At 38.3% G+C, this 27,258-nt stretch overlaps 1 protein-coding gene across 4 annotated transcripts in view; it reads right to left on the bottom strand.

Annotated features, from left to right (window-relative positions):
• The window catches only part of LOC121327033 (carboxyl-terminal PDZ ligand of neuronal nitric oxide synthase protein-like), a 114,373-nt gene that overhangs the window by 33,661 nt on the left and 53,454 nt on the right, over positions 1-27,258 (bottom strand). For 2 of the 4 annotated variants that reach the window (XM_041270803.1, XM_041270806.1), the window contains exons 3-5: positions 27,133-27,225; positions 21,255-21,331; positions 9,871-9,979 (exon numbers count right to left, since the gene is read on the bottom strand). In XM_041270803.1, coding sequence (XP_041126737.1) covers positions 9,871-9,979; positions 21,255-21,331; positions 27,133-27,225 — 279 coding nt within the window. The remainder of the gene's footprint in view (positions 1-9,870; positions 9,980-21,254; positions 21,332-27,132; positions 27,226-27,258) is intronic. The other 2 variants (XM_041270805.1, XM_041270807.1) reach the window with 1 other exon arrangement.

Raw genomic sequence — 27,258 nt, 5'->3', positions numbered from 1 at the left:
CACCTGAGCTAATTTAGGATTGCTATTACAAGGGGGGGTGGACACTTATCCAACCAAGCTATTTCAGTTTTTATTTTTAATTAATTTTCTACAAATTTCTTCAATTGGATGAAGTTTGTGTTGTGAGGTAAAAAAAAAAATATATATATATATATATATATATATATATATATATATATATATATATATATATATATATATATATTTTAATGCATTTTAATTCCAGGCTATAAGGCAACAAAAGGTGGAAATTTTGAAAGGGGGTGATGACTTTCTATAGGCCCTGTACACAGTAATGGGGTTTAAATGTATTGTAAAAGTAAAAAAATATTCTCTATATTTGGCAGTCTAAAATGATTATATTCAGTATGTGCTGAGCATTGGTTCAAGATTTCTTTAAAAAATAATAAAAATAAAATGAAATAAAAAAAATCTCTTGGAGACCAGAGTTAGTCACACTCTGGAGCAGTGCTGGCAGCAGTACAAGCCCACAGCAGCAGGCAGCTACTCGACGCACACACTTGGAAACACTACTGCTGGTTGCTTCTCTTTTAAACAGCTGCTATCTGCATGAAGGTTTTCTAATGATATTTCTATTCCCCTTGGTTTTAATTTGTTAGAAAGCACCTCTATGGAACCTTAGGTACAACTGTTGTTAATGTACTGTAACAGGTTGCACTGTTCTTTGTTTTTTTCTCTTACAATATACTAACTAATTTCAGAATATAACATGAGATGTGTTGAGAATGTTGTGTGAAAAAGCTGCAGCTAGGAAAACAAGACAGTGCATGCTGCTGCTACTGTTATGAGCTCTCCCTGCAGGTGTCACTGTGGTAGTGTTGGGTGAAGGACTAATTAGTGACAACAGATCCAGAACAACTAGGGCCAGTGATTTCCGGAAAGTTTTTTTCTGAAATTACCTTTCATTTCCGAAATCACTTAATACTTCGGATTACTTAAGATTTCTCCGCTTTTGCTCTTTGTTCGTTTGAGCCTTTCACTTTTCACCAGTTCCTATTTGAAAATAAATGGCCTGAAGATCGCATAAAAGAATTCAGAACATATTTGCTCCATGTGGATGGAGGGAAGTTATTCTGTACAATTTGCAGCAAGATTTTGGAATATGTTAAAAAGGATCGCGTAGTCAACAACATGAGAGACCCTCGTCATGTGGCAGCAATGGAACAAAGAAAGCAAAGGGCAGAGAGAGGGGACAGCAGCAAAGCAACAGCGCAACCATTACTGGAGTGCTTGCACGACAAAATTAACCAACAACACAGATTGCAAGATGGGTGGAGGCATGCCGTAGTACAAACATCCCTCTCGAAAAAATGGACAATCCCAAAATGAGAGAGTTCCTAAATGAGGGCTGTATCCCTCACGCAAGTACACAGAGACAGACCCATCTTCCCCGGGTCTTTGAACAGCACAAGCAACAACCAATAGCTGAATTGAAGGGTCACCACATAGCTGCAATTGTGGATGAATACAAAGACAGGCTGAACCGGTATGTGGCGAATATCCTATTACAGCTGGTGCAGGTTTCAGACGATTGCCCAGCTGCTGCCAAGCTCGCAGAAACAGTGGAGTTAGAGTGTGTTAATTACTCTACAGTTTCACAAGCTGTGCTCGTTTCGGAGACTACCGTACCTAAATACAGACAAACAGCCAGCAGCCAGATTTTTCTGTGATGCACGAATCTTGGATTCCAAGCAAGTTTCTGTACTCTCCCTCAACTTCAGTGACTATGAACAGAGTACCTTGCTGCTGAGTTCTACAGTTCACCTGAAGAAATTGCATTATTCCAGATTTCCCTGTACTGTTAGTTTTGTGCGCAAAACAATGATCTAGCTTTTAATTGTAATTTTGCACTGCAAGAATTTTGTGTTGTTATAACCCGATCTCGGACCGGGTGCACCTTGAGCGTATTCACCCAGGCTTGAAGTGGGCGCATTCTCAGCAGATATAGTGGAAGGATTCTTGAGGTGGCTGCTATCAACCTTTGATATAGTTTGACCTGTAGGAGAGCGTCCTCTCTGAATAGGGAGAGTGTGGGCTCCAATGACTGAATCCTGTCTTCCGACAGTGAGGCAAGCATGCTCACAGAGTTCAGTTTGATCTCCAGGAACACTGTGGACCGAGACAGTATGAAGTTGCTCTTCTGTTGATGCATCGAGAGCCTTAACTTCGTCACATGATCTATGACCTGTTTTGCGTGCACCTCTGCATGTGCTTTTGAATGCGCGCAAACTAGCCAATCGTACAGATAGTTCAGGCTCCGAATACCCCACAGCCTGAGTGGAGCCAGTGCTGCATCCATGCACTTTGAAAAAGTGTGAGGCACCAGTGAGAGACCAAAAGGCAGCATGCAGAATTCATACGCATTGCCTTGAAAGGCGAAGCACAGATATTTTCTGTCAGCGCCGAGGTCGACGTCGAGATGCGCGTGGTCGGAGCAGAGTCGATCGGCGCCGAGGTCGATACCGATGTGTAGCGCAGTCGGTGCCAGGCTATAGACGGCCTCAAAGAGGTTCGCCTGTGCTGAATCAATTGTAGCCGGAAACGGCGCAGAGAAAAGCACTGTTGTAGCCGAGACAGTCAGTGTCGAGTGGACCTGTTCCAAGGTCGGTGCTGATGGTAGGCACGGTCGGGGCCTAGCTGTAGGCAGCGCCGAAGATGTTTACACAGGTGCCGAGTCAATCGGGACCAGGTAGGCGCTGTTTTCTCAACCTTGAGATCGGCGGGAAAAACCGTGGTTGACGCTGGGTTATGCAGCCGATTCAATCGGCGTGGTCGCCGAGGGCAAGCGTAGCCGCACTAGGAAAGCCCGAGGATTTAGAGGGGCGCTAGGACTGAGCTGATTCTTTTTTTTTTTGGTTTGAAACCAGTTCTAGTCAGAAAAAAAACTGATGCGAGAATAAGTGAGAGCGCTCAGACACGCTCAAAGTGCGATTTTACCGTGGAAAATTAGTTTTTAATTTGTGGATTAAACCAACAAATCAGCCAATTTCGGTTCAAGAAAGCAAAAGCAATCTGACCTGTCTCAGAAAGATGAGAGAGAAAATGGCTACTGTAGGGACGTCCCTCTTCAACAGGAGGTGGGCAGGACTTCCCACTCACAGCAGGGCCTTGATAGAGCAGCTTTTGCATATTTGCTCAGAGACTGATGGTCAGAGAGGCTCTCCCCTTCCCATTTGGCAATGGTTGTCGTTCAAATTGAAAGGGAACTACTGTTTGTATTAATAAAATATATTACTGAAATTTCCAAAATTTAAAGCTTTGGAAATCCAAAATGTCTATTTTCATTGCTGGAAAACACTGGCCCTACTGATAACCCATAATATGGTAGTTAATACTTGTACTGTTTACTTACTAGGTTTTTCAAACACTCTTCTGGCCTTGGGAAATCAATGCTTAAAAACAAGTCACTAATAAAAAGTGATGCCTTCCATGTGGATTGAAGTAACAAGCTATCTAATACCAGGGAGCAATTTCCTCCTGTGAGCTGCGGTGAGGAAAAGCATTTGCATCTAGATTACCTTGTCCTGTTAATACACACAAAGTGTCACAATAAATATGAACCGTGAAAGCCTCTCCATCTTCACTCTTTTTTATTGATGGGAACAAATCCAGAATTACGTTTTAAATTGTATATTGTGCAATCACGACTTCCCATTGGTCTTTCTCTATGATCAGCATATTTGGAGCTTGGAATGCATTTTCTTTATGTATTTTTTTGACAGACAACATACCATTTTTAACATTTATGACATGTAAGTAAATAACACAAAGAAACATTTACAGAAGGGAGCAATTTGCAATTGCCCTATTACATAACTGTAAGTCGTCTATTCAAACATAATACAATTATTCCTTCTAAACAAATATAGTTACAATAATGAAAAGAAAACAGCTAAAATTTATAGTACAATAATTACCTTCCCATCCCTGATTTTAATAATCACAGTACAACAATTGCCCTGATCTACTAAAATACCACAGTTAATAACATACTAAAGTGTCAATCCAATAAAATTGTATATTTACAATTAGATATCACACATATGATGCTGTTAACTTTTGCCACTGAGAATGGACTATGTTTCTTCATTCTTAATCATGGTAGTATTAGGACACACACACACACACACACACACACACACACACCTTGCAAAAGTATTCAGACCCCTGACAAATTCTGTCATATTACTGAATTACAAACGGTACACTGAAATTTCATTCTGTTCGATATTTTATTTTAAAACACTTACTCAAAATCAATTATTGTAAAGTGACATTGGTTTTATGCTGGGAAATATTTAAGAAACATAAAAAACTGAAATATCTTGCTTGCATAAGTATTCAACCCCCACACATTAGTATTTGGTAGAGCCACCTTTCGCTGCAACAACAGCTTTAAGTCTTTCGGGGTAAGTATGTACCAGCTATACACACAGTGTCAGAGTGATTTTGGCCCATTCTTCTTGGCAAATTTGCTCCAGGTTGTTCAGGTTGGTTGGACAACGCTTGTGGACCGCAATTTTCAAATAGTGCCACAGATTCTCAATGGGATTGAGATCAGGACTTTGACTAGGCCACTGTACGACATTCACCTTTTTGTTCTTGAGCCACTCCAAAATGTTGCTTTGGCCTTGTGCTTGGGATCATTGTCCTGCTGAAAGGTGAATTTTCTCCCAACCTTCAGTTTTTTAGCGGACTGAAGCAGATTCTCTTGCAGTATTTTCCTGTATTTTGCTCCATCCATTCTTCCTTCAATTGTAACAAGATGCCCAGACCCTGCTGATGAGAAGCATCCCCACAGCATGATTCTGCCACCACCATACTTCACTGTAGGGATGGTGTGTCTTGAGGCATGGGCAGTGTTAGGTTTGCGCCACACACATCACTTTGAGTTTTGGCCAAAAAGCTCTATCTTGGTCTCATCTGACCACAAAACCTTTTCCCACATCGCAGCTGGGTCACTCTCATGCTTTCTGGCAAACTCCAAATGTGCTTTCAGATGGTACTTTTTGAGTAACTGCTTCTTTCTTGCCACCCTCCCATACAGGTCAGTGTTATGCAAAGCTCTTGATATGGTTGACTGGTGCACCATTACTCCACTCCCAGCCACTGAACTCTAGCTCCTTCAAAGTGATTGTTGCGCTCTGTGGCTTCTCTCACAAGTCTCCTTCTTGTTTGAGCGCTGAGTTTTGAGGGATGGCATTTTCTTGGCAGTGCCTGGGTGGTGTGATGCAGCTTCCACTTCCTGATTATTGATCCAACTGTGCTCACTGGGCTATCTAAACACTTGGATATTATTTTGTACCCTTTCCCTAATCTATGCATTTGTATTACTTGATCTCTAACTTCTGTAGAATGCTCTTTGGTCTTCATTTTCCTTCAGATTCACAGCCTTACCAATGATCCTTCAACAGTGGAGTTTTTATCCAGAAAATGTGACAGCAACTTTAATGGTTCACAGGTGGAGGCCAATGGTAAGGTAATTGTGTCCTCGTTAGGGCAATTTCTTTCATCGGTGCAAACTGGGAGCTTCCACAGCACAGGGGTTGAATACTTATGCAAGCAAGATATTTCAGTTTTTTATTTTTCTTAAAAATATTTCCCAACATAAAACCAATGTCACCTTACAATAATTGATTTAGAGTTTCAGTGATTAAAAATAAAATATCAAAGAGAACAAAATTTCAATGTACCATTTGTAATTTGGTAATAAGAGAGAATTGGTCAGGGGTCTGAATACTTTTGCAAGGCACTGTATATATATACACATACATATACACACACACATATAATATATATATATATATATATATATATATATATATATATATATATATATATATATATATATATATATATATATATATAGCTCTGGAAACAATTGAGACCACTGCAAAATTATCAGTATCTCTGGTTTTACTATGTATAGGTATGTGTTTGGGTAAAATTAACATTTTTGTTTTATTCTATAAACTACTGACAACATTTCTCCCAAATTCCAAATAAAAATATTGTCATTTAGAGCATTTATTTGCAGAAAATGACAACTGGTCAAAATAACAAAAAAGATGCAGTGTTGTCAGACCTCGAATAATGCAAAGAAAATAAGTTCATATTCATTTTTAAACAACACAATACTAATGTTTTAACTTAGGAAGAGTTCAGAAATCAATATTTGGTGGAATAACCCTGATTTTCAAGCACAGCTTTCATGTGTCTTGGCATGCTCTCCACCAGTCTTTCACATTGATGTTGGGTGACTTTATGCCACTCCTGGTGCAAAAATTCAAGCAGCTCAGCTTTGTTTGATGGCTTGTGACCATCCATCTTCCTCTTGATCACATTCCAGAGGTTTTCAATGGGGTTCAGGTCTGGAGATTGGGCTGGCCATGACAGGGTCTTGATCTGGTGGTCCTCCATCCACACCTTGGTTGACCTGGCTGTGTGGCACGGAGCATTGTCCTGCTGGAAAAACCAATCCTCAGAGTTGGGGAACATTGTCAGAGCAGAAGGAAGCAAGTTTTCTTCCAGGACAACCTTGTACTTGGCTTGATTCATGCGTCCTTCACAAAGACAAATCTGCCCGATTCCAGCCTTGCTGAAGCACCCCCAGATCATCACCAATCCTCCACCACATTTCATAGTAGGTGCGAGACACTGTGGCTTGTAGGCCTCTCCAGGTCTCCATCTAACCATCAGATGACCAGGTGTTGGGCAAAGCTGAAAATTGGATTCATCAGAGATGACGACCTTACTCCAATCCTCTACGGTCCAATCCTTATGGTCTTTTGCAAACCTCAGCCTGGCTCTTCTTTGCTTCTCATTGATGAAAGGCTTTTTTCTAGCTTTGCACGACTTCAGCCCTGCCCCTAGGAGCCTGTTTCGAACCGTCCTCGCCTTGCACTTCACCCCAGCTGCCGTTTGCCATTCTTTTTGTAGGTCACTTGATGTCATCCTATGGTTGCTGAGTGACATTCGAATGAGTTGGCGGTCATCCCGGTCAGTGGAGAGTCGTTTTCACCCTCTGCCGGTCTGTAGCTTTGTTGTCCCCAACGTGTGCTGCTTGACCTTGTTCTTATGAACCGCCGTCTTTGAAATTTTAAGGATGGAAGCAACCCAACGCTCATTGTATTCCTCTGCAGTAAAGCCAGAATTGAACCCTTCTTTTCCTCACTCAAAACTTTCCTTTTCAACTCTTTGGGCATGGTCAATAGTTATTTTTTTTATTCCAATTACTTTTGAGGCACTACTAGCACTGTTTTGCCATCCAGTTGGTCCTATTGCAAGAGGATATTGATGACCAAAGGAGTGTTTTTTATACTTTTCCTCGTTAAATAAGATTTGGTTCAGGTGATCCCCTAAGCATTATCTCATTCAGTAGAATGAGGTGTGCCTGTGTTGGAATTCAACAGACACTGGAATGGAATGGCTGCCATACATGTAGAGATGCTGATTTAAGAAAAATTTGAGCTGTATATCTGATGCATTATTTTCACTCACAAACTCCACTAGTATTTTCACCTATTATAACAACCTTGACCTGAATATAGAAGGAAAAACATTAAGTAGTTCACATCACTTGATTTTCAAGGCGTGGTATCTGAAGCATGCTCAACAAGTACAGAGAAAAATCATCTGTAATTGATAAACCCAAGACTGGAAGACCCAAAAAGCTGTCTGAGCAACAGCTGAAAATGACATCCTTAAGGAATAAAAATACGACAAGCGTTGAATTGACAACACAACTGGCAGAAGGCCCAGGTGTCGCTGTCCATCAAATCAACAGTACAAAGGTCACTCTTGAAATCAGGACTTAAAATGATGTGTTGTAGTAAGTTACCTCTGTTAAGAAAGGGGAACAAGACTAAAAGGCTAAAATATGCACACAAACACAAAAATTGATCTATGGAACAATGGTCAAATGTGCTTTGGCGTGTTGATGGATGGACAACGACGTCTGTGCCTTCTGCCACTTCTGTTGTCAATTCAACTCTTGTCTTCTTTCTATTCCTTAAGGATATCATCTTCAACTACTGCTCAGACGGCTTTTTGGGTCTTCTAGTCCTGGGTTTATCAATTACAGATGATGTTTCTCTTTATTTGTTGATTATGCTTCGGATTCCACACCTTCAAAATCAAGTGATGCAAGCTGTTCCTTCCTTCTTTATGCAAGTCAAGGTTGTTATAATAGAAGACAACACTAGTTTGTGTGTGTGTGTGTGTGTGTGTGTGTGTGTGTGTGTGTGTGTGTGTGTGTGTATATATATATATATATATATATATATATATATATATATATATTACACACACACACACACACACATACACACAGTCCCGTGAAAAAGTATTTGCCCCCTGTCTGATTTTCTGCATTTTTGAATATTTCTGATACTGAATGTTAACAAATCTTCAACCAAAATCTATATATATATATATATATATATATATATATATATATCTGATAAAAGGGACCCTGAGTGAAGAAATAACACAAAATGTTGATACTTATTTCATTTATTTATTAAAGAAAGTTATGCAACACCCAATGCCCCGTGTGAAAAAGTAATCGCCCACTTAGACTCTAACTGGTTACGCCACCTTTAGCAGCAATAACTGCAAACAAACACTTCTTGTAGTTATTGATCAGTCTCTCACAGCGTCATGGAGGAATTTTGGCCCACTCCTTCATGCAGAACTGCTTCAACTCAGTGATGTTTGTGGGTTTTCGAGCATAACCTGGTCGTTTCAGGTCCTGCCACAACATCTCAATGGGGTTTAGGTCTGGACTTTGACTAGGCCGTTCCAAAACTTCCCGATAGAATTGAGTAATGCAGGAAACAGCAAATGGTATCTGGAGATGGTGTCTTTTTTTTTCTCAGCTTCCAAACCCCTATCTGATGCTCGGATTCAAATTAGCATTCAGGAAATTCATAAAAGCTGGCTTCCACACTAACTAATTAACTCTCCTAGGTGCTGGTGCTATTCTACATCGCATGATAAGGATTATTAATAATTTATTATTCTTCCCATAATCCTCTTTCTCCCCCCTCGCACTTCCCTATGAGAAAATGTAAAGGACACCCACTATTTAATCCTATCCTAATTACAAACCACTTTCTACATTTCCAGGGTGAAACCCTCAACCGTGACCTTTGAAAAGACAAATACATCAAAGTAGTAAACACTTCTTAGAAAGCAGTTTATGTTTGCGAAAGAACCACAATTCACTAAAGCAATATTTCGAGGAAGATTTTTTTCTTGGTTGCTCTATACTTACCTGATTGTTGGAATCATAGGTGAGCATAATCTTGTGATTCATACAAAACATGAAGAAACGGGACAAGATGAAAAATATTCTATCCAAATGTCCTGCTACTATCATAACGCTCTACTGCATCTTAATGTCCAGTTACTATCACAACCAAGAATGAGACAAGGGCGGTGAGATTTCCTTTAAACATGCTCTAGATAACCTCTCTGAGAATGTGGTTATTTCATAACCCACATTTACCTAAGGAAATCTACAGATGTGTCTGTCAGCTTCACTGATGCTTGGGTAACAAGATATGGCTCTTTCTATGAGAGACCCCAGGAAAACAACTTCATTCTGAGTTGTGCTTTACAGCCTGAAGCTCATCATCTACCCATGGGACCAGATCCACTATCAGACCAGACCAGACCCAAAGTGTAACTTAATGGAAACAGTAAAGAGGCAACCCAATAACGAGCCTGGAGGTAGTAATCAACAAAACATATTCAGCTGGAAAAACTAGCACTACAGAAAAGGGTACTACATAGCAGGCAATACATTTAGGATGACATGGATTTTTAAAGAACAACAAAAAATACCTTTTTCTTGGACTTGAAGACATTACACCGGAAAATGTTGCTTGCACCATCCCTGCCAATGTAGCTAAAAATCTTCAGGTCCTGGGAATCGTGGGATACATAGAATATCCTATAACAGGAAAGAATTCAAGTTACTTTGTAGAAGAGGGGAAAAAAACATGGATGACCGTAGCCCACATTGAACTAATTCAAAACAAAACAAGCAAAATAAAAACATGCACTTGTGTAAATGGGCTGTCCCTCACATTAAGCACTGATCTACAGCACTATGTGAACTGCATCAATGACACGTATTCTCTCATGTACAAAAGATGCATCTCCCTGTTGCATGATGGTTTCAGTCACAATTACATACTTAGTACTGCATAGGCATAACTGGTCATATTAGTTGTTCCTGAATCTGCTTTTACAATTGCAACTGGGTTATTGAACAATATATTTCACAATTGAAAAGAATCCTAAATACAGATAAAAGGATTCTGAACAAATGCTTGATGTGCATCTTGAAAATATATACTCCATAGGGAATTGCTAAACTGGCACAAAGATCATTTCACTATATACTCAATCTGGTTAACAAAGGCACCTGGTTAACAATATCGACATTTCTGCAGAAGCAAACAGTCTAGGGTCAGAAGATTTTATTTTTAAAACAAAGGTTGCTTATCAAACTCCAAACACTTATAGATTTAACTGAAGGACTCCTGTCGAAGACCTCAGTGAAAGAGGACTTCATTTTTTCCCTTTTACCTGACAGGAATCAGGTTTCAAATCCATGAAATGAAGCCTTGCTTTTCAATCAGACCATCAGTTTCTGCGAGTATCATCTTACAAACAAAATATGACTTGATGTATGGTACCAGATTGCTAAACTCAGGCACAATACTTTGTTCTAGAAGATAAAGCAACAGAAACTGGAAATGTCTTTTTGAATATCTGATAATAAATGTACAGTACTTACAAAATGACACACTTGCATTTGCTTCATATTTTTTTGCGTTTTGCTTTTTTCCCCAAAGGAAATGTAAAACTGCAGGGAAGAAGGAAATGTGAAAAAACTAAAACAAACAAAAAAAACTGGCCAACATCATGAGAGGGCTGCTCTGCTGCACCTTTAAATAACTGAAGTAAAGAAATTGTAGTACTGAAAAGAAAACATTAACTGACTGCTCTGCAATTACAAACCAGGAGGGTGCAGTAGATTACCGAAAGACCACCCTCACACTTCCTCTGAAATTGACCTTTTGAAAAGGTACCAATCTGTAATCTGTTGGCTTGTGTTTATTCATCGAAGACTACTTTATGCTGCAGGCCACTCTCATACATTCCTTTTAGACACCAGTGGTGAGAGTAGAAAGAAAAGGCATTCCTTTAATGGGTATTCAACTCAGACAGGCCAAAGGGCTCCATTTAATAATGCAATCTGTTGTAGCCTGTCATGGATGCCCTTAGTCTTTCAGTCCTCTGTCGTTGAACACTAATCCAACATAAAGAATCTAAACTGCAAATAACCTATGGCTGTTAAAATAATGACAATCATTCTTATTTTCTATTTGCCAGGACAGGCCTCATACCATTTGTGGTCTATTAATTCAATATAGGGTTTTCATTTTGGCAGCCTTGCTAGCAACTAGAAGATTTCATGTTCTTCATACACAGCGACCATTTTAAATCACCTGTGGATTACACAAAATAACCCCTGCCTAATTTACCGGAGGAAACAGAAAGGGAAGATAATCATGGACTGCTAGGAAAAAAAGCATGTGCTCCATTTTCTAGAAAAGTTTATATTTGTTACATTAGAGAAGTCTTCAATATCACACTACTGGCAAGCCCAAGACTTTGAACCTGTATGCCTGAGATACACTGAATCACAAGTCATGCTGATTTATGGGGCAGTAATAGCCCAGTTTAACACTGAAATCTAGAAATGGCTTCTGGATTTCACTGTTATCTATTCTATCCTGAGCAGCATAACTTCTGGGGTTTGGGCCAATGCTTAGTGTGGAGTGGAATGGATATACACTATGCTGCTAAAACAACCGACCCACCACTGAGACAACACTGCAGAGTAAATCCAAAGGCAAAAAGCCACATTGCCATGCTCTTCCTCAGTGTGCGGAAAAAACTTACAGCTAAATTATTTACATACCATAGGACTGAAAGGGTTAGTTATGGGTTATGCTCTAAATTGCTGCACCCTCACAATTGATCCCATCCATTTCTCCTACTGACAAACGTCAAAGATACAGTACTGCTGCATTTGTAATTAAGCTGGAGAGACAATCTAGTATTTCCACACATACATCATTGATGAATAAGTAGGCTAATCAACTATCGCTTTCCTCAAAGCCCCTGCAGTGCCTGGATGTTAAAGCCAGATTAGTGTAATAATTTGGTGGAATACCTTGTCTATTGGTACAAAGAGTTATACATTTCATAGTATTCCTGAATTGGAATTAAATAGTCACTACAACTTCTTACAAGACGTGTGCCTCTACCGTATGCTTATATTAGGCATTATTGTCAATTACATAACTCAATGAAAGTAGGCAATGTATACCGCAGGGATTATAAGGAATGACAGGAAATAGACATTTTTAAAGAAAAAAAACTCAATTTAATCAACTACGTTGTCTTCAAAAAGATGAGACGGCACCAAAGGTAATCACAATGTGAAAGAAAGAGGATAAAAAGGTTTGTGACAATAGTAAAGCTCTCTGGTTTACAAGGAGATACAAACTGAGTGTAAAGTATACTTTACTGTTTGTATCTCACATCTCCAATTACCTGATTTTAACTTCCTTTGAGAAAAGCACAAACACATAAGGATTAGACAAAAACTGAGCCCTAGGGCCAGGATACATCACGTCATTTCAAACTGGATATATTACCCTGCTACTCATCTATTTAGTGGTAGCCAGGACTCATAACAATAAAGTATGAATGCCAAGTACAGCTGCTGGTGCATTTAAGTTTAGCTTGGTTAAAATAATTGAATAATAAAATGGAAAATAATTCCTATAGAAAGTAACCAGAATTAGGAGCAATATTTGTGAATCCTAAACTTATGAAACAAGTAATTCCCAAGATGCAGGATAAAAGAAAACTGGACACAAAGCAGAAACTCTCACTAAGGAATTTAGTGATAAGATACAAGACAGAATATGTACTACTTTTGTTCAACATGGTATCTTTTAAGCTAAGAAGCATGTGACCTATTCACCTCAAAACTGGACGACACACCAAATACTCACATAACATATACAGTACATACTTTCAGATAAATGAGCCCACTGTACTTTTACGTGAATCAAGAATCTCAAATTCCCCATTATATGTATTATTCTACATTACAGCAGATGCATTGTTTCATGGTAAAAACATGTCAGTGCTACATGAAGGTTGTGCAGTTTACTGGGGTCATAGCATTCTAGAGGGTGTCCCGTATGTCAATATTAGTTGTTTCTCGATTTCGTTTAGATGTGAAATGTCTTTAAGCAAAGAGGAATGGATGATATTGCCTATGATACCCCGTACATAGCATACTATGGTGTTTTGATGGGGTAGTAAATAAGATGTCTGGGTTATACAATGGATGTAATAAACAAGGTGTACAGGATTCTTTTTACAGTACCTTGAGGGGACTAGACAGGCTTTCATTGCCAGTTGCTATAATGCAGACAGGCATGGAATCAAAACTAGCTTGCTTGTGTGGGTAAGTAAGAATTAACCCATTCCAGGATGTGCGGCAAGACAATTCTTACTGCATGCCCTGGAGTGGGTTATTTTGCTTATATAAAATGGCCACATTTTAAAAAAAAAAAAAAAATTACACAAACTAGATTTTTAAGGAAAAAAAAAAATCACTGATTTACAGTCCAACCAACAACTCCATCGTACCTGGAGATGACCCCTTTTAAATTGCAGTTCCAAAAGCATATTTCAGTCGTTCTAGAGTAATTCCAGCAATTTAACAAGCAGTTTAATGTTTCATGCCATCAGAGTTGTCAGTAAACTCCCCAGTTATATAGGAAAATCCTTCCCCGGAGCTACACTTCGTTTTAGCTGATCATCAGCTGTTCTGCAATCTTTACCAGCAGTCAGGCAACACTAGAATAACCCACAGTTGGAAATGATCTGCTAAACCAGCTGTGGCTCATTACTTGAAGCCAGCAAGCCCTGGCAGCATAAGGTCATGTAGGGCAGCCTGTGGAGCACCGAGGTCTTCACTCTATGTGACCAGAGTGAATTCTAGAACACCAAGTTTTATAAGAAAAAAAGTTACATTCCAAGAACTCAAATATGAAGCCATTTCCTTTTTACAGCTATCCTCAGTAGGGTTAAAGACGATTCTTGACCAAGTTTCAGTCTACAAAGCACATTGAATAAGAAAATGTTTATGTTTACGGACATTGAATGGAAATAATTGTGGCTGAAACATTAATTTCTAGTAACTTCACTGCCCGTTTCAATTTGAGAAATCAGGGAAGAAAATGTGGAACTTTTCAACTGCTACAGACAAATACAAAAGACTGTAAGGCTAAACGACCGAAAATAAAAGCAGTGACCACATCAGACTTGTAGAATACATGATGGCGTTTCTTGTGTCAACTATTGCTGTAGAAAGATTTTCCAACTGCAGCCTTTATAAAACAGAACTGTGACTATACTTTGACCCTTTTGCAAGGAACTCATATTTTACAACTGGTAGTTTTCAATCAAAGTTAAACAACATTTCAAATGGTTACAGGTATGTGAAATATCCATGAAGAAATAACTGATGTCAATGGCTAAGGATTCAGGATCTCTGTTGACTGAGGTTTTTTTTTTTTTTTTTTTTCAGTTGTTGCTGTAATCTCTTGAATCCCACACTGTTCTCTTGTTTTCTGAAAGAAAAACCTTCCTTTTTCTATTTGAGGAAATGATACTCAAAAGAACACAAAGAGGTCACAGGTATACTGCTTAAAAATAATGACTTTCCTGGTTCCTGAAACCTTGGATATGTGAGGTGCCCCTTATTTATTTCAAGCCGGCTTTTGTGTCAGCAATTTTCTTGTTTAACTGTGTGATCCCATTCTGTTGATGAAAATGCCTGCGGAATATGATCAATGGTGTCAATACCTCACCAATGTCATTCCTTAGCTTGTTTCAAGATGCAGGTTTAAAACAGTGAGGTGTGGCTGGGAAGTAGAAACTATATTTGATTGTGGCTTTCTTCTGTTGATGAGATTTCTGAGAGATGGCAGATTTGATGAAAGTGAACACACAACGCAAAACTGCTTGCAAAATGTTTCACTAGTGAAGTGGAAGCAGTCAGAGCATTTTTTTTTCAACCAACTGCAAAGGGAAAATAATAACTCAATAGAGGATTGATTGACAGAGATTGATGTCACCATGGACTCTACTGACTCCCTAAATTGGGACAGACTATTACATGAAATGGTATATAAACCACACAGAGAGACAGCCAATGATAAAGCATATCTGTACCTGGAGTGCATTTAAATGGATAATACAGTAACTGTGAAGAAAGCATTATATTTGTTTGAGGTTCAGATTATTGGCTTGTATTATTTTTTGTATACATCACTACTGTAGATGTATTTAGTGAATAATAATAATAATGTAAGAAAATTATAGACTCTCCCGGTAAACATGCTTGATCCTTATTGGAACTTCAAAGCAATTGTAGACATAAAGAGTTACTGAAATTAGTGTGAATATGTTTAATCAGTTCATGAAAACACCAGCCTTGAGCTCTAGGAGTAGAAAAAAAACGCATTTTCTTTTCCAACTCCTGGTAGGCAGCTGGAGGAGGAACGGTTCCCTGAAGCAACACTGTGAACAGCTTATCATTAGTTGCTGAACTACAGTCAGTACCAAAAGAGGCACATATCCAAGTTAACAGGGAGAATTTGCACAGGTCCACCCCTACTGCTAACGTTTTATGGCAAGCAGATAGCTAAAATCACTATTGGATTAAGCATTTTCTAAGGGGCTGTGCAAATGTCTTGGAGGTGGATTTCACAAGTTTTGCTGTTAATATTCTTGTTTTCACTTTGACTCATGCCACAACACTTCAAGTTCCCATACTCTGATAAAAGCAATAAGTCTAATACCTAAAACCAGTTGGAAAAGCTGGTAAAAGAGCTCAATTAATACCTGCATTGGGAACCACTGGTTTTTGGGAAAACTGATGTCCATCAACTTGTGCACAGTGAAGTTCCCTGATAGCATTTCAAATGATGGCTTAAATATGAGACCCCACCCTCACCCCTGCACATTAGTTTACTTATAAACTACTACATCACACAAACAAAATATCAAATGTTGCTTCTATCCTTGAAGGATAACACTTTATCCAAGCTGTTTGTGTCATCGTGATTATAATGTGTATCTTTTACCATAATTATTTTGTCTTCTCAAAATGCACTTAAAATCCCACCTGTGGTGGTAAAAGCACACCCACATATCTAGAGCAAAGAAGCCCTTCATTATGAGCTTCCTCTTAAGGTCACTGTGAGGGAGCCACATTCCTACACATGTTGCCTTGTTATCACCGCATCAAAGAATGTGTAAAAACATTCTTCGTCACTTGTGTACAGCACTATGCTTTCTCTTGCAGTTGCGCTTGAAAGTTCCATTCATAAAATTTGACTTTAGCTTTTTAAAATAGGTTGCTCTTGGTCCATAATTAGAAACGGTCTGTATCTGATTTACTGGACGTATCTTTAATATATCAGTAGTGCCAAGGGAAGTGAGGTAGTTGCAAAACAAGTACCAAACTTAAAATGCATTAGTGTGCAGAGGCGTTCCGAAGGAAACTAATTCACCAATGTAACTAGGTGTTACAGACCCTTGTAAATGATTTTAGCAGAGGAAGAAAACAGCATAACCTACTTGGAACAGGTCTGATATCCCAATACATCATCATCATCACAATAATAATAATAATAATAATAGATATTAATGTGATTTCTGTTTAACAGAAATTGAACTTTTTGGTGGCCAGCAGGAGTCAGGAGCAAGCTCCAAGCTGTGCTGGGATTAGAATCACCTCTAGGTTTCATGAATGAAAGGCAGGCGTGTCAAATAGGGTTAGGGTGAATTGGTGGGAAATCACAGGCTGACAAATATGCTGACCATTAATTTAATTTATTTGCATTAAAAACACAACCCTTTAAAAAATATCAATAATATTTATATTAATAACAAATCAAGCTTATGAGAAGAGAAACAAGTAATTAAAATCAAAAGACAGTATTTGTAACTTTGTGTCTCCTGCATTATCCAATAATAAAATGCTTTCCCTTTGATCTATAGTAAAACTAGAGCATTGATTCCATAAACATAACAGGATATTATGTCATAATAACAAATCACACACAGACACAACTATGATGTGTAGGTAGACATTCATTAGAAAAATCCGAGCAGAACCATGGCCAAAACTATTTCCTAATTTTATAGTTATTTCATATTACAGGAAGTGCATCAGTCTTTTCAATCAACTAAAATATGCTCAGTCACAAAGGCAATGCTGATAAGAAGTTACTGCAGCTGGCTGTCTCCTTAAATTGGTGCAATTTTCCATTCCTGTGATGTTTTAACAGCATTAGGGAACAATTAAGAAGAGTAATACCAACCTGCAGCAATGAGACCAGGGGTTATAATCTAATTTTCAAAACTGGGAATGCCTTCAGAATAGCCAAAGCTAATCTGAAGAAATGTTTCACAGTGAGTAACATTGTTCTAACAGTATAACATAGACCATGCCACTTTGTCAGCATGGGATGACTAGTGGCACAGAGAATGAGTGTTAAAACCTGTCACGATCTCTGCCAAACTGCTTGAAAGCTAACAGTATCTAAAAGACCACATCCCCCGCCCCTTCCCCCAAAAGAGAGACCCTGTTAAGGTCACAGTTAGGGATTTATTTTTCCCACTCGAGCAACCTTTAATTGATAACCTGCACCACTGCTCAGAGTATCAATTATCCAGATTTCCTGCAAATTGTGAGACATACAGTACACGGCAAGTTAACAACAACAACCTGTTATTTATCATAATTGGTTGTTCACACTTCCAGAAAACCATTCTTGTTGTATATTAACTTGCAAAATGGTCTTTGCCTCAGGTTACATGGTACATTTACCTTATGATACTGTATAAAAGCAGTATACATTTAAATATATATTTTGCAGTTCAGGCACTACAATAATCATATATTCCACCCCTAGTTTGCCTAAACTGATAGTCAATTAAAAACTGTTGGTGACCTTTAGCAGAATTCATTTCTAAGCTCCTTTACAGTTTTACTAATTAATAATACAATACAAGACAAACCTTCTGACAACTTTGCAGACTGACTTGTGAAAGTGACTTCTACACTTTGCTGTTAACAGCACATTTTTGAGGGGCAGTCTCATATTGTTAGTGTGGGTTGTGCTGAGGGAAGGGTTAGGTCCAGAATAAGTGACAAAGAGGTCATGCAAGCACTATTTTGTAGCCCTAAAAAATGTATGGTATGCCCTTGAACATACAATGGATTTTTTTATGTTGAACACTAAAGAAATAACATAAAATATAGACTAAAGAAGTAATATAACCTACAATAAAGCGCTTTGTGATGGTGGTCCACTATGAATGGCGCTCTATAAAATAAAGGTTGATTAATTGATTGATAACACTTGATAAATCCTTGGGGAAATCTTCTATAAAAGATTAAAGAGGAACTAAAAGAAGACTGAGGTCTTTGCCTGCTAGCGTGACTGGCTGCTATCCAAGACTGGCAACATGACCTTCACTCACAATGCAGACAAAGAACATGGTCAGACACCTCTGAACTGAAAATCATACCATTGCTCCAATAAAGGTAGTCAATAATATAGAGAACAATGGCTATTGTAAGTTAATTCATTTATCAAATGATAAATGTACATTTAACAACAATTAGATTTTCCTTCTAATAATGACATGTTTAGCAAATCAGTGTGCGGCTTCATAGTATATTTTTCTTTTGTGGTTTTTTATTTTTTATTTGAGGAGGCCTGTTGTTATTTTTGCTGTATAAGTGAAATCTGTCATCTCGCAGCCAAATGAAATTTGATCGTGTAACCTTCTGATACACGATAAAGATCTCTTTAACCCCTTTCACACTGGCGCTCGTACTTGGGTCCCGACCCGGGTTCTAGCTATTCAGGTCACAATCCCGCATAGTGTAAACCATGTACCCGTTCACCCAGGTTGGCAGCGACCCACCTCAGGATGTGGGTCGACACGCGTTGACTCTGGTCAAGCGAAACAAAATGCATGATGGATGATCGTAAGCAGACTTTTGCAAGGAACGTTTCTGTTTATTCTGTTTAGCTGTATTTCTGTAGATGAGACACATAATAAACCAGGACTGCAGCATGGATGAAGAAACATTTGCTCTTATCAGAATTTGGGCCGACGATTCAATCCAGAGAAGTTTGGTTGGAAGCTTCCGTAACAAGCTGGTCAACCCTGCTTCTTCAAAAAGCAGTATGGAATCGCATAGCCGAGCTGCATGACACCGGGTCACGAACCAGGTAGGGTCCGATTCGAGTAACGCATGCCAGTGTGAAACGGGCTTTTGATTCCAACGTCATTTGTTGTAGAGCTTCATTGAAATTTTACATTGATTGACCATGCAGCGATTTGTCAGTGAAAGGGCCGACTTGCCTTTTCTAAAACATGCTATAAAACCCTCTAACAAAGGCAGCATGTTTACTAATACATCATTCTTTGGTGCTGCCACAGAAATTAACTTAAAAAATAACTAAAACCACAGCTGCAACTTTCTCAGCTATGGTGAACTAGAAACGGGAAAGAAAATCAGACTGCAGCTGAATTACCTGTTTCCATTTGTAATTGTATTATTTTTAAAGATCATTTTCCTTTGGACTTTCTGCACTTTCTCCATTCAACGCTGAAACCGTCTTTACTGCATCACTGTGCTCAGCATTCAGTTCACTTTGTGGGACTGGGTGTGGAGCTGAGCAGTAATAACCTACATGCTAACACACCCTGTTATCTTTCATAGGACTTAACCAAGTCCCCATGGCAATGTGGTATTCAGTTACCGACCAGGCAGCCAAAGAGACAACACACACCCACGGTATTAAAATAAGTTTTAATAAGTTGACGACTGGCTTTGTGATCTCCCTTCGCCTCAAGTGTCAAAACCACAGAGTGTTTTGCAGCTTTTTCCAATGGGATGTTTTACCTTTAGGTTTCAACCCAAGAGAAACATTCTAAACAAAGTGTCTGAAAGCGATAGTAGATAACTTTAAATCATGTTTATAAAATCATAGCATATTACCATACATACTGTGGAATAAGCAATACAATCTAATTTACCATCACACTGAAATTTCACTAAAGGTGACCAAAATCGTTTCATAGCCATTTCAGCTGAGGCGTGTAATAAAGCCCTACAGTATGCAAATTCATGTTTTGTTTTTTTTTTGGACAGCTCTGGGATGTGCTTTCCGCAGGCATGCACTCCTAAATGAGAAGCCATTACTCATTAGTAACCAACAACCAGAGGGATTTTCTTTCTGCATCACAATCCTCCAGGTTCAGTAAAAAGCCTTTTTCTAAAGCTGCTGTTTCTTTTAAAGAGAAGAAGGCACGGAAACACAGTCATAGCAGTTCATCAGACATCAGCCTACTCTTTAAAGCAGCATGCTGTTCAAACAGTAAAGACAGTTCAGTTCAAGTGGTTATCTTGATTTCGAGCTTCAGCAGATGCACCTAAATGAAAAGCTTCTACAAGACCAACAAAATTGTGCACGACCTTCCAAACGAGGGAGGCGTTCAAACAAATTCCCTTTGAGCCACAGTGCCAATGAAGGAGGATTCACTCCATTTACATTCAAGAAGTATTTCCAACAGTGACATATTGTATCTTAAATAATCCATATAAAAAAAGCACACACTCAGTACAGTGTTTTATTTCCAACAGACAAGAAATCATATTTATAGTCTACAGGGTGGAAATGGCTGCATCTACTTTGTCCCAGCCCTTTTAATGACATCACTGCTGTGCTATTGACAGATATCACCATTTTAAAACTACCTGCTCTTTCTACCTATACGTAAGCAAAACATCCACCTGGCCTTATTTTCAATGACGTTTAAAACTGTCAAGATGATAAGTACTAGCTATATAAACACTGACCTTTGTAAACAATGAGTATCATCAGGGAACGTTACGCATGCACTTTTAATTTGACATCCACAGCCAACAACAAGCGTCAAGGAAGCATGAACAGGCTCTCAAGATTTAGGAAGGTGTACTCCACCTATCAGGACTGTCAAGCCATCTACTCATTCATCTGTAGCCAAGCACTTACCTGTAGATGGGGTCCTGCATCACCATCATCTTGCTCTCATCCCAAGTCCATTCTTTTTTCTGTGAAAACATAGGAAGCTACAAGGCTTAGACTACTGTACCTGACCTGATAACCATAAAACAAGTTAAAGACACAAACTTGACAACAAAAAACACTAACTAAATAGCTGCCTCTACTGTAATACTTGAGCTTCTGTAAAGGTCAACATTACATTTATTTCAAACAGTATTACGTAGCGTATTTGGGACATTTTTAAACAGCAAATGTATTCTCAGTCACAACAAATGGATTTGGTCAAAAACCCTTTTCACATATTGCCCTATATATGGAACATCTCTTATGGGTCTGCATAAAATCGATTCGCTGCCATAACTGAATTTATTAAATCATACCTGTCAGAATTCAGAACACCTTTGACTGACTGACAGATAATAAATGTCATCTTATGGTAGATCAATAGCACATGGTTTTGAACAATTCACATTTTTATGGATTTCAGTTTCTGTGTGTTTTGTACTACGCTGTGTGAATCACATTTATTTGGAATGGCAAAGCGATCAATGGATGTAAAAAAAAAAAAAAAAAAAGTTAAAAAAAAAAAGCTGTTTAAAACCAAAAACACCACATAACAGCTGAGCAATATATTATAGCGCGTTCTTGGATTGTGCTTAAATTGCACGCAACCCAATAACAAAGTTACAATGTTTGACCCTCTATATATTACAGTAATAGAAGTTTTCTTCACCTGCCCTTGATAACTGCTTGCCAAAATACCATTTGTGAGCAAATTATAACTACAATTATCCAGTTAAAATGTTTTGATTTTTTTTAATTTGGAAATTGGCAATTATTTGTTCTCATTTTTTCCCCAATTTAGAAAGCCCAATTCTTTTTTTTTTATTTCATCCCGGCTCACGGCTGGCAACCACGCGCTGATTCGGGAGAGGCGAAGACAGACACACGCACTCTCTAAAACGTGTGCCGTCCACTGTCCACTTCTTTTCACTCTGCAGGCCTGCCGTGCAGCCACCTGAGAGTTACAGCGATGTAGGACAACGCAGCTCTGGGCAGCTTACAGGCAAGCCCGCAGGCGCACTGCCAGTCCATAGGGGCTGCTGGTGCAAGTGAGCCGAGGACATCCTGGCCGACCTAAGCCCTCCCCACCCAGGCGGCACTCGGCCAATTGTGCACTGGCCTCTGGGAACTCCCATTCATGTTTGGCAGTGGAATCCACGTGGCTGCGCCACTCGAGAGCCCCACGAGTTAAAATGTTTAAAAAAAGAAAAAACTTCCCTCACAGTAACAGTTTACAGGAACAATAAGTTCTCTTTTTATAGCGCATGGTATAAAAAAATGTTTTAAGACCCGTTTGATAACTACATTGGCATTTAAATATAGAACTCTCCAATTTACATACTCCTGCCGTCACTAGCCTTTGCCTTGTTTTGAGTAAAATCTGACAAATTTCCAGTTTAAACATAACGATAAATTAAGAAGGCAGTGTGGTCCTGCGGATGAGATGTTAAATCAATTTCCTATTGTAAGTGAGTCTGCATATAATGTTCACATCCTACCTCTGAAAAGCGCTTTGTGATGGAGGTCGACTATGAAAGGCGCTATATAAAATAAAGATATTATTATTATTATTATTATTATTATTATTATTATTATTATTATTTTAATGTAATATAATAATATATCTTTCATACATGCATGTGGATTTATTATTAATAGACTTCTGCCCACATCGCAACCAAGATATGTAGAATATCTTTTTCATACATGTATAGGCTTAATCAATCTACGTCGCAACCAAAAATGCATCACATACTGGAGTGCTCAGAGAAGCGTTTTGCCCATGTAGATTCGCTTACACTTGTACAGTACATAACTAAGGCCCTATCTATTTCACGACCATGCAAAACATGACAGGGACTGTGAAATTCATTCTTCACTGTGAAAACGTGTGAAAATGTCTATTTTGTGTACTTTTACCCTGCACTTAAATCCAGTTAAGTTATGTGTATCAGTCCAGGTTCTTGATGTGATTATAAGATTGTTTCAATTTCAAAAAGAAAACTGGACAGGATTTATTGATTGACACTTAACAGCAGCCAATAACCACTCTGGGATCTCCTCACTGATTGGTAGATATGGGCATCCGGGGTGAATTCTAGCCTTTAAAAACAACAAAATTCTCACTCTTCAGTTTAATAGGAAAAAAAAAAAATCTTTATTTTTATGTACAGAACTACATCCAGCGGTCCTATAAGCTGCGTGCCTGCAGTTTGTTTTGTGCATTAATAATTCCAAAATACACACTAAATTTTAATTTAATGCTTAAAAATACGCATCGCAGTTTTGCTTCACAGATTGTCTGCTTCCCCTCCCACCTCCCCTAAAAAACTTCCACTAACAACTACATCTCCCACAATACAATGGCTTCAGTTACTAGGAAAGGGCGCTTGTTTTATTCACCGTTTGCTCACCTGGTATCACTCTGTGGTCACCAAACCAAGTCAACAGGTGACACTCCCTGAACTGCTGTTAAACTCACTGATGAGCTGCTAGACTCACCGGGCTAGAAAGCTGGTGAGATTCACCAAAACAACATGAACGCCGCCATGGAGACTGTCAATATGGAGTACGGGGAGACCAAACTAAACGTTTTCAGTCGACTCACACGGCAAATCCATTTAAGTAGTCAAATCCAAAACCAAAGACATTTGAATTTAAGTTGATTTGTAAAAGAACAAAAGAACGACCACTCCAACAAACATTATTCAGTCTTTGACTAGCCCTGTTGTCTTTGCAGCCAATCGCGGCAAAAATAAGAAAAATTTGAAGCTACACAGGTTGAAACGTGAACCCAGTCCAGCTACAAATCCAACTGGAACCATCGTCAAAGCCTATAATACTAAACAAACTGTTTTATAACGTATTCATGCATCTCCTTATTTATTTATCTGTACGGCTTTATATAAATTTTACAATTACAACTTTACTGCACCTCAAAATACCAATTTTACAGCAAAAAAAAAAAAAAGAAAACAAACAAAGAAACTACTCAGAAATATAATTGAATTGCTACCAGCTGCAACCAAGTTATTCACTTATTTAATGCGGTTTCAATTTGCCTATGCATTTACTTACAAAGCTGTCAAAAAACAACATGTGTTATAATCATCTGATAACAAAAACAAAATGAGGAGGGTTAAAGATTCCTAGTAAAGTTCTATGCAGTATTTAAAATCCCAAAGTGATCTTTTGCCTAATACACATTCAGAGTGCATAAACATCATTCTTAAGTTTGTCTCTCTTAGATTGGTACTGTATGTGATCTGCATGCTCATTGTGACTACATTATTCAATTTGTCGACAATAGTCACGTGCATTTTCTATTTTATTTGACATTAGGTTTGAGCATTGTGTTTCTCTCAGACAAGCACACTAGAAAAAAAATGTGAAAACTAACATACAAATTGTGTTTCTCAAGATACACATTTCAATAACTCAGTCACAACATCAAAATGAAAACGTGAAAAGTCAACTGAAACTATTTTGTTTTTGGTTTGTACTCACACTTTCTACTAGAGTTGCAGCGGCATACACTGCAGTTCAAAATATTCTAAAATGTTTCTGCATTGCAAAATACCAAATGTAAACTCTCTAGTAAACCTTAGTTAAATTGGAATTTCGTAACAAACAAATAAAAAGTCTAATATTAAACAGTTTCTTTTGAACAAAGACGTTCTAATTTAAAAAGCATAAGCCCTTCCTTTTTATTGCCCGATGGTAATTTGTACACTTCTGAGACTCTTAATTACAGCGTACAATCCTGGGCTCTGTCCAAACCCATCACTGCTGTTCTGCTTTACTAAACTGAAGTGATGGATGGAAACACACTCTTCTACTGTGTGCCAGATTGTAAACCATATGGGGGCATAAACCATGCAGCACTGTTTAGGGAATTAAGACACTAAATTTGACTTCTACAAGATGTCCCTTTTAACAATCTTCTATTATTAACCCTTATACTCCGAGATCATTCTCCCTGCATTATACCTGCCATGGGTTTGTTTAGAGAGGGCAACACAATGGTAATATCATGAGATTGGACAGCACTGCTGGAAGGAGGGACTAGGGCAGGAAAGCAAGCATTCACAAGCCAATAGGACTCCACAGCTGAGCTTAGAAGTTAAGTCATGTATAAAGTGTCTCTTTGTATGGAAGATGTCTTCGAGTGGAGATCCTGGTTTCTCAAATTGTGAAATTATGTTTCTTATATAACCCTACACAATGAAGATTGTACTCAAGAACTAAAATGCAATATAAAAAGTGTTGTTTTAACTTAAAAATCGTGCTGTGTTTTCTATGCACGGGGATGACATCTTTAAATGGTATAAAATGGGATATTTGACAACTCGGTATCAAATTGGTAGAATTATATATAATTTATAAATGTTGTAGAAATAGTTCGCCAAATATTGTCATATTTTCATTACTGATCAGTGAGCATGCATTTAATAATACTTTATACAACACTTTGGCTGTGATCCACTGAATAATACGAATGCAGATAACACCATAAAATGTACAAAACATTAAGGTTCGATCAGTAATCAATACACTGGGTTAGTTACAACTTCAATTGGTTCCTTTTTGAACAACAACATGAAATAGTTTCTCGCATGCAGATTTAAAAAACTTTTTAAAGACCTTTTCAAATGATGTTTTTATTTTTAAGTAAGTGGACAGTGAATTTTTTATTAAAAGCTGTAAAAGGCAGTGCTGTTAAAAAGAAAACGAAAAACAATTCTAGTTTAAATTAAACTTTTTAAAACTTCCTGCACAGGAATGTTAATAAAACTAGGGCCCACATTGTCCTTTCAGCTACACCTGGATAGTGTTGCAGGCAAAACCAAGGTGCAGGCTGTAATATTGATACCTAGTTTCAGTTTGTTATAATATTCATCCATAACTGAAATATAAAATCTGAGTTATACATAACTAAAACAAACAAGTGGCATGTCTGTGTATTTCAGCCTACCCAAGTTACCCAGGAGCAGTGTGGCATGTTTGCCTTCACCAAACTAAAGAACAGCAATGCACTGACTGGTTGAATTAGTGGATATTCTGTGTTACTGTAACCCTGAAGTTACTTGTTGAGAAACAAAAGTTGAAATTGAATAAAGAGAGAACATATTCGTCTCCACCATTTCAATCTCCAAGCTCGCATCCTGGATCTAGAAAGTGCCGTAAAAACAGTATTGTAATATCCTGGATATAGAATGCAGGTTCGCAGAGAGACGTAAGTCTGGCTCTAGGACTGCATTAATTTACATTCCCGCCTTCACATTTTAAAGTGAATATTGACAGGTATGAAAGTTTAATTTTGTTGTGCTTATCTTTCTTGTGCACGTTTCACATTTTCTCGTTTGTAACGTTTGAACATTAAAATAATGAGATACCTCCCTTGCATCCAAACAGTTTTCTTTATTAAAATTTCAGTAAGCTGCAGCTTTTTCTCACACCCTGAAGACACACTTCTTTTCAATCCCCCTCAACCCAGGAACAATAACAGAGAAGTCAGTTTCAATAAAGGCAGAGGCGCAAACATGTTCCCCACCGGATATTGGAAATGAAGCCAATGAGAGCTGAGATCACACTCCATGACTACCTGCTATTATCCCAGAACAAGATACATCCCTGTCAATTGCTTCCTGCAGTGTATAACAATAGATTAGATATTATGAAACCCGAGCTTGGAGGAAGATTGAATGACCTTACTGGCTAGCATACCATCTGCTGCAAATTCCACCTTGATAATAATAAGTAACATAGAGAAGAAAAAACAAAGCACTTTAGTGAGACTCACCTTCTTCTTTTTTCTCAGAACGACTTTGACCCCATCCACAGACACCACTATGTTGACTTTTTTCTTCTTGATGTTCTTGGATTTAAATTCGTACTAAAAAGAAGAACAAAAGAGAACTTTAACAAA

Source organism: Polyodon spathula, chromosome 14 (assembly GCF_017654505.1).
Source record: "Polyodon spathula isolate WHYD16114869_AA chromosome 14, ASM1765450v1, whole genome shotgun sequence".
Lineage (NCBI taxonomy): Eukaryota > Metazoa > Chordata > Actinopteri > Acipenseriformes > Polyodontidae > Polyodon > Polyodon spathula.
Note: the sequence above shows the minus strand (reverse complement) of the source record. Positions and strands in the feature narration are given on the sequence as shown.